We start from the raw sequence: 16,762 nt of genomic DNA, 5'->3' as shown, positions 1-16,762 counted from the left end.
GTAAGAGAAAGTAGATGTGGTTAGTGTGTTAGCTGTGGTAGAAAATTATTCTTTACAGTCAAAGCATGAAAAATATTTTAGAAAGTTAGAGGCAGTACGTTTAAAAACATAGTCATGGATTTATTAAAATAAATCAACGTTGAAAAGAAATTAAGTAAAAGCAAAGATAAGAATTTAAACCAACCTAACCAATGCAATATTTATCCTAAAACTATATTCTGACATTGGTCATGATTGTTTTGTATCCCAGACCCCTGTTAGAAAAGAAACCCCTGAATTCAACGTGTCCCAATACTTTTGTCCATATAGTGAATATTAGATTTTGTAAGCAAGAGAAAGTAGATGGTTAATTGTGGTAGAAAATTATTCTATACAGTCAGAGCATGAAAAATATTTTAGAAATTTAGAGGCAGAACGTATAAAAACATAGTCATGGATTTATTTTTAAAAAATCAATGTTGAAAAGAAATTAAGTAAAAGCAAAGATAACAATTTCAACCAAACTACCCAATGCAATATTTATCCCAATATAAAACTATATTCTGACATTTGCCATGATTGTTTTGTGTCCCAGACCCCTGCTAGAAAAGAAACACCTGAATTCAACATGTCCCAATACTTTTGTCCATATAGTGAATATTAGATTTTGTAAGTAAGAGAAAGTAGATGTGGTTAGTGTGTTAGCTGTGGTAGAAAATTATTCTTTACAGTCAAAGCATGAAAAATATTTTAGAAAGTTAGAGGCAGTACGTTTAAAAACATAGTCATGGATTTATTAAAATAAATCAACGTTGAAAAGAAATTAAGTAAAAGCAAAGATAACGATTTAAACCAACTAACCAATGCAATAATATTTATCCCAATATAAAACTATATTCTGACATTTGTTATTATTGTTTTGTATCCCAGACCCCTGTTAGAAAAGAAACCCTTGAATTCAACGTGTCCCAATACTTTTGTCCATATAGTGAATATTAGATTTTGTAAGCAAGAGAAAGTAGATGGTTAGTTGTGGTAGAAAATTATTCTGTACAGTCAGAGCATGAAAAATATTTTAGAAATTTAGAGGCAGAACGTATAAAAACATAGTCATGGATTTATTAAAAAAAAAAATCAATGTTGAAAAGAAATTAAGTAAAAGCAAAAATAACAGTTTCAACCAAACTACCCAATGCAATATTTATCCCAATATAAAACTATATTCTGACATTGGTCATGATTGTTTTGTATCCCAGACCCCTGTTAGAAAAGAAACACCTGAATTCAACATGTCCCAATACTTTTGTCCATATAGTGAATATTAGATTTTGTAAGTAAGAGAAAGTAGATGCGGTTAGTGTGTTAGCTGTGGTAGAAAATTCTTCTTTACAGTCAAAGCACGAAAAATATTTTAGAAATTTAGAGGCAGAACGTATAAAAACATAGTCATGGATTTACTAAAAAAAAAAAAAAAAAAATCAATGTTGAAAAGAAATTAAGTAAAAGCAAAGATAAGAATTTAAACCAACCTAACCAATGCAATATTTATCCTAAAACTATATTCTGACATTGGTCATGATTGTTTTGTATCCCAGACCCCTGTTAGAAAAGAAACCCCTGAATTCAACGTGTCCCAATACTTTTGTCCATATAGTGAATATTAGATTTTGTAAGCAAGAGAAAGTAGATGGTTAATTGTGGTAGAAAATTATTCTATACAGTCAGAGCATGAAAAATATTTTAGAAATTTAGAGGCAGAACGTATAAAAACATAGTCATGGATTTATTTTTAAAAAATCAATGTTGAAAAGAAATTAAGTAAAAGCAAAGATAACAATTTCAACCAAACTACCCAATGCAATATTTATCCCAATATAAAACTATATTCTGACATTTGCCATGATTGTTTTGTGTCCCAGACCCCTGCTAGAAAAGAAACACCTGAATTCAACATGTCCCAATACTTTTGTCCATATAGTGAATATTAGATTTTGTAAGTAAGAGAAAGTAGATGTGGTTAGTGTGTTAGCTGTGGTAGAAAATTATTCTTTACAGTCAAAGCATGAAAAATATTTTAGAAAGTTAGAGGCAGTACGTTTAAAAACATAGTCATGGATTTACTAAAATAAATCAACATTGAAAAGAAATTAAGTAAAAGCAAAGATAACGATTTAAACCAACTAACCAATGCAATAATATTTATCCCAATATAAAACTATATTCTGACATTTGTCATTATTGTTTTGTATCCCAGACCCCTGTTAGAAAAGAAACCCTTGAATTCAACGTGTCCCAATACTTTTGTCCATATAGTGAATATTAGATTTTGTAAGTAAGAGAAAGTAGATGGTTAGTTGTGGTAGAAAATTATTCTGTACAGTCAGAGCATGAAAAATATTTTAGAAATTTAGAGGCAGAACGTATCGTAAATCAACGTTGAAAAGAAATTAAGTAAAAGCAAAGATAACGATTTAAACCAACTAACCAATTCAATAATATTTATCCCAATATAAAACTATATTCTGACATTTGTCATGATTGTTTTGTATCCCAGACCCCTGTTAGAAAAGAAACACCTGAATTCAACGTGTCCCAATACTTTTGTCCATATAGTGAATATTAGATTTTGTAAGCAAGAGAAAGTAGATGGTTAGTTGTGGTAGAAAATTATTCTGTACAGTCAGAGCATGAAAAATATTTTAGAAATTTAGAGGCAGAACGTATAAAAACACAGTCAAGGATTTATTTAAAAAAAAATCAATGTTGAAAAGAAATTAAGTAAAAGCAAAGATAACAATTTCAACCAAACTAACCAATGTAATAATATTTATCCCAATATAAAACTATATTCGGACATTTGTCATGATTGTTTTGTATCCCAGACCCCTGTTAGAAAAGAAACACCTGAATTCAACGTGTCCCAATACTTTTGTCCACATTGTGAATATTAGATTTTGCACATTTAATCTCTGAAGCAGACATTGTCTAAAATACCGAACACCAGTATTTAGTAAAAGGTATTTTTTTCTAACTCATATGTAAATATAAATGTAGTTTAGCTTCTACTTGAATGCTTTACACCGTTCACATCTCTGCTCAGTGGCTCCGACTTCAAAACCGAATCAAATGTCACCCTTCATCGTTATTTCCGTGTCGTTTTGCAAAGTTTGAGCATCAGCTGACACTTCCAATAACGCCATCTCCCTGTGCTCCTTCTCCTGCTGTCATCCAGTGTCACCTGAGCGGAGAATTAGTGTCTGTTTATGTTGAGACTCTTCACTTCTAATACCCATCCCTTATGTTCTGTCAAACATCTACTGACATGAAGTGAGATGTTGCTTTAAGCTGAAGGAAGTCAATATGTTACTGTATCTGGTCCCGGAAGGGTTATGGCCCAGAGCGTTGTTTATTCTGATTATTATACCTGTTAGTGTCAGTCAGTTTGTTGTATATTACTCATGTCATACCTGATCTGGGGCATTTTTTGTACAGAAGAGCAATTTTTCTTAACTCACCTTTATGACCTTTATTTACCAGTCATTTACTTAATCATAGTGCTTTACTCACACTGTATCATTCATTTGTTATGTGTTATATGAATTATTGTATTGAAATTTGGGGGAATTGTTATAAGACAAATTTATTGCCATTGATTTGCCTTTAAAAAAAAAAGCTATTGGAACAGTTCATAAAGCTCATTACAATGACCACACCAACCCACTTTTTCTCCAGTCAGTAGACTTAAAATTATTAGATTTGGTGGATTACAAAACTGCGGTGGCCCAGAGGTGCAACAGCCCATAAAATTATCCACTATACGAAAAAAAAAAAAAAGACAACAGCCCAAAAAATTATCCACTATAAGAAAAAAAGACAACAGCCCCAAAAATTATCCACTATAAGAAAAAAAAAGAGAAGAGCCCCAAAAATGTTCCACTATAAGAAAAAAAAAGACAACAGCCCCAAAAATTATCCACTATAAGAAAAAAAGACAACAGTCCAAAAAATTATCCACTATAAGAAACAAAAGACAACAGCCCCAAAAATTATCCACTATAAGAAAAAAAAAGACAACAGCCCCAAAAATTATCCACTATAAGAAAAAAAAGACAACAGCCCCAAAAATTATCCACTATAAGAAAAAAAGACAACAGCCCCAAAAATTATCCAATATAAGAAAAAAAGGGAACAGCCCCAAAAATTTTCCACAATGCGAAAAAAAAGACAACAGTCCAAAAAATTATCCACTATAAGAAACAAAAGACAACAGCCCCAAAAATTATCCACTATAAGAAAAAAAAGACAACAGCCCCAAAAATTATCCACTATAAGAAAAAAAAAAGACAACAGCCCCCAAAATTATCCACTATAAGAAAAAAAAGACAATAGCCCAAAAAATTATCCACTATAAGAAAAAAAAGACAACAGCCCCAAAAATTATCCACTATAAGAAAAAAAAGACAACAGCCCCAAAAATGTTCCTCTATAAGAAAAAAAAGACAACAGTCTAAAAAATTATCCACTATAAGAAACAAAAGACAACAGCCCCAAAAATTATCCACTATAAGAAAAAAAATGACAACAGCCCAAAAAATTATCCACTATAAGAAAAAAAAAGACAACAGCCCAAAAAATTATCCACTATAAGAAAAAAAAAAGACAACAGCCCCAAAAATTATCCACTATAAGAAAGAAAAGACAACAGCCCAAAAAATTATCCACTATAAGAAAAAAAGACAACAGCCCCAAAAATTATCCAATATAAGAAAAAAAAGGGAACAGCCCCAAAAATTTTCCACTATGAGAAAAAAAAGACAACAGTCCAAAAAATTATCCACTATAAGAAACAAAAGACAACAGCCCCAAAAATTATCCACTATAAGAAAAAAAAGACAACAGCCCCAAAAATTATCCACTACAAGAAAAAAAAGACAACAGCCCCAAAAATTATCCACTATAAGAAAAAAAAGACAACAGCCCCAAAAATGTTCCACTATAAGAAAAAAAAAGACAACAGTCCAAAAAATTATCCACTATAAGAAACAAAAGACAACAGCCCCAAAAATTATCCACTATAAGAAACAAAAGAGAACAGCCCCCAAAATTATCCACTATAAGAAAAAAAAGACAACAGCCCCAAAAATTATCCACTATAAGAAAAAAAAATGACAACAGCCCCAAAAATTATCCACTATAAGAAAAAAAAAGACAACAGCCCAAAAAATTATCCACTATAAGAAAAAAAAGACAACAGCCCAAAAAATTATCCAATATAAGAACATTTTTTTTAGGCTGTTCTCTTTTTTTCTTATAGTGGATAATTTTTTGGGCTCTTGCACCTCTGGGCCACCGTACAAAACAGCACAACTCATGTTTAGGGCATCAACAAAATGTCTTCCAGGTAATATTCACAAATTATTCAAAGACAGAGATTCTCAACATAAATTCAGTCTCAGAGGTATTAATAAATTGTGCCGACCAAAGGTAAGAACTACTTTAAAATCAATGTGCATGTCAGTAAGGGGAGTAGTACTGTGGAATGGTTTAGCAGATGAATTAAAAGAGTGTGCAAAGATTTTTTCAGTTTAAAAGAATGTTTAAAAAACAAATAACGAAGAAGTACTTGGAGGATAGACAGTGACACTGATGCTCTAAACCAGGGGTGTCAAACTCATTTTAGTTCAGGGGCCACATTCAGCTAAATTTAATCTGAAGTGGGCCGAACCAGTAAAATAATAACATAATAATATATAAATAATGTCAATCCCAAACTTTTCTCTATGTTTTAGAGCAAAAAAAGTACATTTACATTATGAGAAGGTTTATATCTACAAACCATCCTTTCAAACAATGTGAATAACATGAACAAACTGAAAAAATAAGTGTAATTTTAACAACATTCTGCCTCAGTTTATTATTTAACCCTTTCATGCATACTGGTCACTACAGTGGACAGTTATTCTCCAACTGTTCTCTTGTATATTCATGGATTTTGTTTTTTTTTTTTTTTTTTTTGTTTTCCACACATATCTTTATTAAAGTTTTAAGACACTACATATCTTTTCTGACATGAATTGGTAACATTATGTAGATCTCTCCTGAGCATAAACCCCCAGAATCACAAGCCCTCCCCATAGTTTTCACACAATTTATCAGTAAATACATGTTTCTGTGCATCAAAAATTAAACATGTGGTGTCCAGCTGAGTGGACATTTTTGCAGCTTCATGAAAAATAGGTTCATTATTATTATTTTTTTTTTATTTTATTTTTTTTATGTATTTTTGAATTTTTTTTAAATTATTTTTATTTATTTATTAAATTTATTTTTCAGATGAAATTTTTCAATTGCATTGTTTTTTTTCATGCCTAAAGAGGAATAAAAACACTCAGGAAAAAATTTTGATTAAGGTTCTCAAAGTTTGTGCATGAAAGGGTTAAACATGTGCATCACAACTTACAGATCAAAGTGGATCTACAAAGACACAAAACATTTAGTAACAGGCTGAATATTGTTAAAATTGTACTTACCTCTCTTAAGACATTTCAGGTTGTTCATATTTGTTCAGGTTATTCACACTTTTTGCAGAATTATACTTTGTTTTAGTGTAAATACATTTACAAAGAGAAAAATTTGGAGTTGTCATTATTTATAGGTTATTATGATAGGATTTTACCGATTTGACCCACTTGAGATTGAATTGGTCTGAATGTGGAACCTGAACTAATTGTTAATATTTTAGTATCATTTTTGCATTTCACAAATTCATCCCAAGGGCCAGACTGGACCCTTTGGTGGGCCGGATTTGGCCCCCGGGCCGCATGTTTGACACCTGTGCTCTAAACAGTGTGGGTGCCATTAGGGGGAGTGTGTCCGGGCCTGTTTATGTTTATGTTCTTGTCTTGTGAGGATGTGATATTGTAATGTTCTGTATTGATCTATAACGTCTTGTATTGTTCTGTTTTGTTCCGCACTGTTCTGTTTTGTTCTATAATGTTCTGTATTGTTTTGTTTTGGTGTAGTGAAATGTTGTGATGAGTTGTGTGTGGTGTGAGGGGTTGGAGTTTTAAAAGCAATGCTTCTTCCATCCCCTTTTCAAACCATGTGTTGTCTAGTCGTCATCTGTTAAGCGTATAAATGTGGTAGCAGGTTTGAAATAAACATGTGAAATGAAATGAAAATGAAACCTAAATATCCACTGTCAGCTAAAACCATCTACTGATATAAACAGTTTAATGACCTCTTATCCACTAATGCTACTAATACATGTACATAATTGATGTAAAATACAGTTTGTCGTCTTTTCATGGTCATCAGATATGACGCATTTGGACGTTCAGAGGCTCCGTAGTTACCGTGGAAACACCCTCATCTTCTACAACATTGATTCACCGGTAAAACCTTCCGAAGATGGACACACTTGGATTATATATATATATATATATATATATATATATATATATATATATGTTAAATAACAAATAAAATGAATAAAAATGAATGAAAAAGGTAAAAAGTAATATATATAATGAAAAAAATAAGCAAAGAAATTAACAAAAATGAAGTACAAAAAGAATAAAATAAGCAACAAAATGAACAAAAACAACTAAAGTGATCAATAAAATTGACAAAAATGAATAATAAATAAATAAAATATTAAGTAACATGAGCAAAATAAGCTGCAAATTTAACAACACTGAAAAGAAAATAACAAAATAGGCAACAAACTGAGCAAAAAATAAATACAATTAATAACTAGAAGCACTTGGAGAGCGCAGTCCTCCGCCAAGGCTGATCAGTGGCCCCCCCCGTGGGCCCCCCCACCCCCGATCACCACCAAAATTTAATCATTTCTTCCTTATCCCATTTCCAACAAACCCTGAAAATTTCATCCAAATCTGTCCATAACTTTTTGAGTTATGTTGCACACTAACAGACAGATAAACAAACAAACAGACAAACAAACCCTGGCAAAAACATAACCTCCTTGGCGGAGGTAAAAATTGAACAAAATGATTTAAAAATGAACAAAACACTGTCATCCTCTATAACAGGGATGCACCGATACCACTTTTTTCCAGACTGAGTACAAGTACTTACTTTTGAGTACTTGCCGATACCGAGTACTTAATAATCCCATTCCAGTTCTTAGTTCCTTTTGTAAATGTGCTGTATTGTCGTTGTCATTAGTCTGACTGGAACAAAGTGCTGCTACTGACATTTAATGTGTTGGAATGAGCGTTTCTCAATTAATCCACCAGGGGGCGCTGCTCTGAATTAACCATACTGGACAAATACCACGAAGAAGAGTAAAGTTTTTTGAGAAGAAGAAGAAGAAAGTCAGTAATAACAAACATGGAGACGACAGAGGTAACACTAATGTGATACTAATATTGCAGCGTTTTCACTGGTAAGGTTTAACAGCTTAGCTTCAGCAGGTAGAGAAAAGAGAAATGAGTGATAAGTTTCGTTTTCACTTCCGCTGGTGGGGATCTGCACCGCTCCATACTCCCGCTGGTATTCTCATTCTGTTTACGCATCCGCGAGCACCTGGAAAACGGATGGAATGTACGCAGAGGACGGACAGAACGCTGCGTCCGTATCTGTCTGTGTCTTTAATGTTACTTGCAGTCAGCGTTACTTTTATCACCGTCATTTATTTTGAAAAATCTCCACACTCTTCACACTCCACACACATTATTCCACCTCCTCATACCTGCTGCACTGAACTGTGAATGTCAAACGGCCGTAAGCGGTATCGGTGAATTTGTATCGGATATCTTTTATGAGTACACACACTGAGTATTGGAGCCGATGCCGATACTCGTATCGGTATCGGTGCATCCCTACTCTATAACATTGATTCATCAGTAAAACCCATGGAGTTGGATTAATGACAGCGGATGGACGCACTGGGTTTATGTGAATTAAATGAACTTTTGCTGGAAAAACTCATAATTCCTCATTTTTTTCTAATGAACACCAACATGATCAGTAAATTAAATATAGGATCTACACTATCTATACCTGATCTTCACTGAAAAAATTAAAAATATACAGGGTGGGGAAGCAAAATTTACGACAGTGACAGTGTATGACCAATTAGTTTATTGAAAGTCATGAGAATTTATTTGCCACAAGAAAATTGACATAATAGAAAATGTTTTTATTCTATGTGTCCTTCTTTCTCAATAACTGCCTTCACACACTTCCTGAAACTTGCGCAAGTGTTCCTCAAATATTCGGGTGACAACTTCTCCCATTCTTCTTTAATAGTATCTTCCAGACTTTCTCGTAATAGTTTTGCTCATAGTCATTCTCTTCTTTCCATTATAAACAGTCTTTATGGACACTCCAACTATTTTTGAAATCTCCTTTGGTGTGACGAGTGCATTCAGCAAATCACACACTCTTTGACGTTTGCTTTCCTGATTACTCATATGGGCAAAAGTTTCTGAAAAGGTATGGATAATAGTGTTAGGTATGATTATGACATCAATATATGTTTGGTTTCAAAACAATTGACGTAGTGCCTGCTGAGAAAAAACAACTAAATGTTCATTGTAAATTTTGCTTCCCCACCCTGAATATTAAATAATAAATAAAATGAATAAAAATGAATGAAAAAGGTAAAAAGTAATAAATATAATGAAAAAATAAGCAAAGAAATTAACAAACATGAAGTAAAAAAAAAAAAAAAGCAACAAAATAACTAAAGTGATCAATAAAATTGACAAAAATGAATAATAAATAAATAAAATATTAAGTAACATGAGCAAAATAAGCTGCAAATTTAACAACACTGAAAAGAAAATAACAAAATAGGCAACAAACTGAGCAACAAATAAATACAATTAATACAAATTGAACAAAATGATTAAAAAAATGAACAAAACACCGTCATCTTCTATAACATGGATTCAACAGTAAAACCTATGAAGTTGAATCAGTGACAGTGGATGGACGCACTGGGTTTATGTGAATTAAATGAACTTTTGCTGAAAAACTCATAATTCCTCTTTTTTTCTTATGAACACCAACATGATCAGTAAATTAAATATAAGAAAATACCGGATGTTCGCTGAAAAAATTCAAAATATAGAGGATAATATTATAATGAACGGTGTTAAATCACTTAAGACAAGATAATATTGTTTTGGAACTGCCACATAAGTAGCTCTGGGTCTTTATGGTTTAAAATGTTTGCCTGTTTAATGCTAATAAATGCCTCTTTTAGTGTATTATTGAACTGTTATCAACCTTATACTATAACCGTGCCATAAAATGAATGAAGACAATCACAGAGCGATTATTTGCATGATAATTAATCATGAACTAAAATTTCATTATCATGACAGTCCATCTGCCCACTCTCTCTCCTCCCTGAAAACAGAAAAATGTCGGAAATTAACTTTCTTCGACTTTATTAGAAACTGGAAAGCCGCCGAAGCTCAAGGTCGAAGTAATTCATCAATAAAACTGGAGGTGAACTCCGATGTAGTTGTGGAAAGCTTTTGGAAAATTGTCATTTTTGACCGATTCTTTTCCTTCAGTATCAATCTGTCGCCATTTTCTGAGTCGATACCAACAGTTTGATTTATGATCGATATCAATTGATCGGCCAAACTGGTTACTGATTTGGAAAGCGAAAGGTAGAAAAGTATGAAACTCACAAATGTTTTGGTCTGTTTATTTCTTATTCCATGATAAATATGGATTTGGAGTATGTTTACATCCCAAATCTGCTGCTTTACCTGCACAATCGGTTTTATTTTGACTCAAACTCAGATTTATGTGCACACACCGATGTTTTCTATCTGCAAGAATTCTCCACTCACCACCTTATAAATATCCTGTCATGTTGAAAGTTAAGAAACAGAAAATTAAAATGAGAACCCAAGTCCGTCTCAGAAGTTGGTGAAAAAAACAAAACATCTACAGCTATCATTTTGAAGCTTTAAATTTGGATTTCCTGTTCTAACCAAAATAAACCAGTCAAGCCTTGTGAATTATTAACACTTTTATGAGTAAAATCTTAAATAATGCATTAGTGTCTGAATGTAAAGTGAGTTTTGTGGTGAATCGTGAGCACTAGTCTCTCAGGTCAACGCCCGTGTGATATAAAGTTTTGAACGTATGAGTGATGCTGTGTTCCCACGGCGACCTGTGAAGTATACGAAGCAGAAGAAAAACCTTCAGACCTCTGTTGAACACTATGTGGACAAAAGTATTGGGACATGTTGAATCCAGGTGTTTCTTTCCTAACTTTGCTTTTCTTTGCTTATAAAAGAGATGTTTTTTACTAAATTTCTTTCCATACTGACTTTGTTTTGTTGTTTTGTTTTGTTTTTTTTAATCTATGACTAAAATTTTAATTCTTCTACCTCTAAATTTCTAAAATATTTTTCAGGCTCTGACTGAAAATAATCCTTTTCTACCACAACTAACCATCTACTTTCTTCACATCTCATTTACAGGGTTCATGCATTTTTCCAGGTCAAATTCAAACATTTTTAAGGGTCATTTTCAAGCCTGGGGTAAAATATATATCTACAGCAGGGGTCTCAAACTCATTTTCTTTCAGGGGCCACATTCAGTCCGATTTGATCTCAAGTGGGCCAGACCAGTAAAATAATAGTATAATAATCTATAAATAATGACAACTCCAGATTTTTGTCTGTGTTTTAGTGCAAAAAAACCCCCCAAACATTAAATTATGAAAATACTTACTTTTATAAACTATGCAAACAAAAAAGATGTGAATAACCTGAAAAAAATGAAATTTCTTAAGAAAAATAAGTGCAATTTTAACAACATTATGACTCAACTTATTATTTATACATGTGTATTATGGATCAGATCTACAAAGACACTAAACACAGGCAGAAAATTCTTAAAATTGTGCTTAATTTTCTTTAGACATTTCAGGTTGTTCATATTTGTTCAGGTTATTCACATTTTATTGTTACAGGATAGTTTACAAATGGAAATATTTTCATAATTTAATGTTATTTTTTGCTCTAAAACAAAGACAAAAATTTGAAGTTGTCATTATTTATAGACATAGTGTAATATTATTTTTTCACATCAAACCAAGAACAAAATATGGAGTCATTATTTCTTGCAGGTTATTATTATTTTACTTGAGATCAGATTGAACCTGAACTAAAATGAGTTCAACAGCATCGACTGTGGAATTTTTGCTCTTCACAAATTCATCCCACGGGCCGCATTGGAACCTTTGGCGGGCCACATTTGGCCCCCGGGCCGCATGTTTGAGACCCCTGATCTACAGCAATACATATACTCATGCTTTTTTTTTTTTTTTTTTTACTTTTTATAACAATGATGTACATTGTATGAACCATCCAGACCACTCAGGTCATCTAGTGCAGGTCTGCTCTGTGTTCCAAATGCCAGAACTAAACATGGAGAATCAGCGTTCAGTTTCTATGCTCTGTATATCTGGAACAAACTACCAGAAAATATCAGGTCTGCTGAGAGTCTGAGTTCTTTTAAGTCAAGGTTAAAGACTCACCTGTTCACTGCTGCCTTTGACTAAAAGGCTTTTGACTTTTTAAAATTTTATATTCTCTTTGAAACTCTGCACTGCAACTCTTACTTTAATATGTGTGTGTTTTTATTTTTATTTTGTTTTTTGGTTTTATGCGTTGTTTTCTTACTTGCTGTTTTTAATCACCTTTTACATGTTTCTTTTATTATGTTTTAAATGTGTTTCTTTTTGTTTCTTTTATTTCAATGTCCTGTGTGAAGCACCTTGAATTACCTTGTTGCTGAAATGTGCTATACAAATAAACTTGCCTTGCCTTGCCTTGCACTATGCTATAAACATCTAAAATTATGTTTCTTAAAAGCAAAGAGTTTAGAAATTAAAGGAGAACACAAAGTTTTATCCAAAAAAAGGGAAGGCACTTGATGTTCTTCAGACACACTCGCACCGAGACAAAGATTAAGATAAAAATGTGCCTGGAGTCGACCTGAGAACACCCACTAATTTTATTTTTTGACATAACGTTCAAATTGTGAAGTTGAAACTGAAGCACTGTGGTACTACTTATCTTTCAAATGTTCATTGTGGTCGGTTTCAGATGCTGCAGCTCTTTCATAATTCATAGTTTAAGTTCTTGTTTGTTCAGTATTAATTGTCAGTCTTGTAAATCCAAGCTGGACTGACTGTACATATCCTGACCAAGGAAAATAAAATTCTCACTTATCTACACCTGGCTTTTCTGCCTCCGTCCAGAATAATATACATTATACAGACTAAATGTCATCTAAAATTAATGTTTATTTGCAACATAGTATAGCAAACTATTACATGATCAAAAACAAATCAATTTTAGCAAAAAAAAAAAATAAAGTCTCCGTTTTGAATGTCTGGGGTCGCCAGAAATTTGTGATGTTGAAATGGGGTCACGGGCCAAGAAAAGGTTGGAAACCACTGGATTAGAAGTTCTGAAAATTTCGTGTAAGCTCCGAAGTAAAAGAGAGGCGTAGAAGCCGGGAGTTGGACGTCCGAAGTGAAGTTTTGGTTTCACGTCAGTTACAGTAGTTACGGCACTAATGGAATGCACCCTTACTTATATACCTCCTGCCCCTAAACCACCCCCCCCCCACCCACACTCCAACAACAAATTTACAGATTCTTTATTTTATGAAGGGCCCACAACAAGGGATGCACCGACACCATTCCACCTTGGCGGAGGTCTGCGCTCTCCGAGTGCTTTTCTAGTTTCATTTTAGTTTAATTGTTTACATTAGTCGTGTGAAGGGAACTTCCAAAGTAAAAATTTCATTGCTCAGTACTGCTGTGGACAATAAACTTCTGTTTTTGAACTTTGTACGATATTGCAAATCTGACTCAGTTTAGTCTCAGTAGGCCTGGATTTGAAAGAAGTTATATGAAAAAGTACCCTCCCAAAAATAGCATGTCATTGGATGAAAAGAATGGAAGTACGTGCAGCACATGAAGCTTATAAGACAGTGTTATTTTGAGTGACTGTTAAAATAAACATCTATGAGTTTAATTTGATGAAGAAAACTTGATGATACCATAATACAGATGTATGGAAACAATGATCTTTATACTTTATCCAGTGACTGATACAGTCTGTGGGGGTTCCATACAGAGGGTTGATTTGTCTGTGGTTTTGGTCCTAAATAGGGATGCACCGATACCACTTTTATCCAGACCGAGTACAAGAACAAGTACTTACATTTGAGTACTTGGCGATACGGAGTACTGATATGAGTACTTAATAATCACATTACTGTTCTTAGTTCCTTTTGTAAATGTGCTTTATTGTCGTTGTCATTATCCTGACTGGAACAAAGTGCTGCTACTGACATTTAATGCATTGGAATGAGCATTTCTCAATTAATCCACCAGAGGGAGCTGCTCTTAATTAACCATACTGGACAAATACCAAAAGTAAAGTAAAGAAGCAAGTGAGAAAAGTAAAGTTTTTTGGAGAAGAAGAAAGTCAGAAATAACAAACACGGAGACAACAGAGGTAACACTAATGTGGATACTAATGTTGATATTGATGAGGGTAGTTGTCATAAATCTGTCAGTAGTTCTTCTCTAACTCACACAGTCGCTCTTTGAACAGACCCTCTACCTCCACGGTTCTGGGTGGTATTCTCCGTCTGAGTACACACCCGCGAGCACCTGGAAAACGGATGGAATGTACGCAGAGGATGGACAGAACGCTCAGTCCATATCCGTCTTTGTCTTTAGCGTTACTTGCAGTCACCGTTACTTTTGTCACCGTCTTTTATTTTGAAAAATCTCCACACTGCTGACATTACTCCTCTGCCACGTACCTGCTGCACTTAACTGCAAACGTCACACTGTCGTAAGTGGTATCGGTGCAGTTGTATCAGAGTATTTTTATGAGTACAAGTACACACACCGAGTATCAAACCATATCCTATTTTATCGGTGCATCCCTACCCACAACATTTACCTTTCATGGGGCCCACAGTTGCTAGAGGCGCCCCCGTACACCCCCGCTACAGTGTTTATACACATGGGTACAGTACCTGAGCTCCCTTCATGATCTTTTTGGCCTTGGCGTTGAGGTAAAAGTCTCCCCACAGGGTTTTGAGCAGCACCTCCGCTCTGATGCCCATCCTCTGGCTGTAGATTTGTGCAAACTGTTGGATGCTGCCAACAAAAAAAAAAAAAAAAAAAAAACACACAACAAAAACACTCAGCCTTCCATTTATGTAATTTTTTTGCCACAGGCTCTTTCACTAACAACAGAACCAAATCCATCTTCATTACTGATGCTTATTTTTTTTTGTTTTTTTCTAACTGGGTGTATTTGCAGCTTTTGTGCACAGTGTTTGTAACTGCCGAGGAGCATCAGTGTAAACATGACTGTGTGTTGCTTGTCTGGATCCCAGCATCCTCCACCCACAGTTAGTAAATGCCAGCGTTGGCTTCAGAGGAGGGAAAAAGAAAAAGAAGAAGCAGCAGCAGCAGCCCTGACTGCCTCCTCTGGGACTTTGCTGGTTTATTTGCAGCAGACAGTGATCACAAGGACAGCGCTACACCTCAGAACTAGGTCTGCATGTCCTCATTATTGGCAGACGTGTAGAGAACTACCAGTACAACGCTGACTCTGTCACTGGGATCAAATGAAGTCAGAATTAATGCTTGAGAGAGTTTTGTTTAACTTTTTAAAGCTGGAAAAAAAAAAAAAAAAAAAAAAAAACCTTAAACAACAAATGTACTAAATAATCAGGTCAAAGTGCTGTCTGCTCCTCTACTAAAGCTGAGGGTCACGTTGGGTCAGGAGTTAAATCTAAGCAGACAGCACCATCTAGTGGACGTTTGGATGAAGAGTCAGCTATAAAACACACTGAGGCACAATTAATAATAATGATTAACCAAAGCCGGATCTGCAGTACATAGAATAGAATAGAATAGAATAGAATAGAATAGAATAGAATAGAATAGAATAGAATAGAGAGTTTAGCATCTGAGACCTGATGTGATTCTCTGGACCAGATGAACTCTACTGAAGACTCACCTGAAGCCCCATCCATCGATGGCGCTGGCGAAAACCACATTTCCTTGGTCGGGCGAGAAGTAAAGGTTGGAGTCGTCAGCCTCCTCCAGTCCGGCGCTCCAGTCGTAAACCTGATCTCCACTCAGGTCGCTCTCCTTCTCCTCGCTGTCTTTCTCTGCTCGTTCCTCCAACACTTTGGACGTAAACAGAGTCCCTGTGACTGCGTTCACCTGAAAACCAAAAGAAAAAACAGAAAGAATAGTGTTCCTGTATCTCACTGGCATGTTCTATCAAGAATCAATACCAAGTTGAATTTGTAAGGTGGTCAGGTTCTGTCTTTATGTTAGAGTCCTGTGGTCTGGATGCAGGAGATCAGCCTCCCAATAGAAGTGGGTGGAACTATCACTGGAGGAGAACTCAACTACTTAAATAAAAGTCCATATATGACTTCTATCAGTGCTCTATAGGAACTATATTGATATCTCTATTGCCATTTCCATATTATAAGCAATTAAAGCATGACCCTTTGTAAGAAAAGCCAAATTTTTAATATTTAAAAAATTCATATAGAATTCAAAAATCAAAAATTTCTCAAAACTGTGAACAAACTTTGTAGACATCGTTCCAAGGCAGCTACATATAAAATTTGAAATGAATCTGACCAGTAGTTTCAGAGAAGATAAGTGTTAAAATATTGACATTGGTGACCTTGAGTTTGACCCTTCAAGGTTACTCAAGGTCAA

The 16,762-nt window shown here is 34.2% G+C and overlaps 1 protein-coding gene across 1 annotated transcript in view; it reads right to left on the bottom strand.

Annotated features, from left to right (window-relative positions):
• The window catches only part of efl1 (elongation factor like GTPase 1), a 318,909-nt gene that overhangs the window by 288,365 nt on the left and 13,782 nt on the right, over nucleotides 1-16,762 (bottom strand). Inside the window, 2 exon segments of the mRNA XM_030126047.1 lie at nucleotides 15,046-15,169; nucleotides 16,041-16,249. Of these exon segments, the coding sequence (XP_029981907.1) occupies nucleotides 15,046-15,169; nucleotides 16,041-16,249 (333 nt within the window).

Source organism: Sphaeramia orbicularis, chromosome 3 (genome assembly GCF_902148855.1).
Source record: "Sphaeramia orbicularis chromosome 3, fSphaOr1.1, whole genome shotgun sequence".
Lineage (NCBI taxonomy): Eukaryota > Metazoa > Chordata > Actinopteri > Kurtiformes > Apogonidae > Sphaeramia > Sphaeramia orbicularis.
The sequence above is the reverse complement of the archived record's forward strand: the minus strand, read 5'-3'. Positions and strand labels throughout refer to the sequence as shown.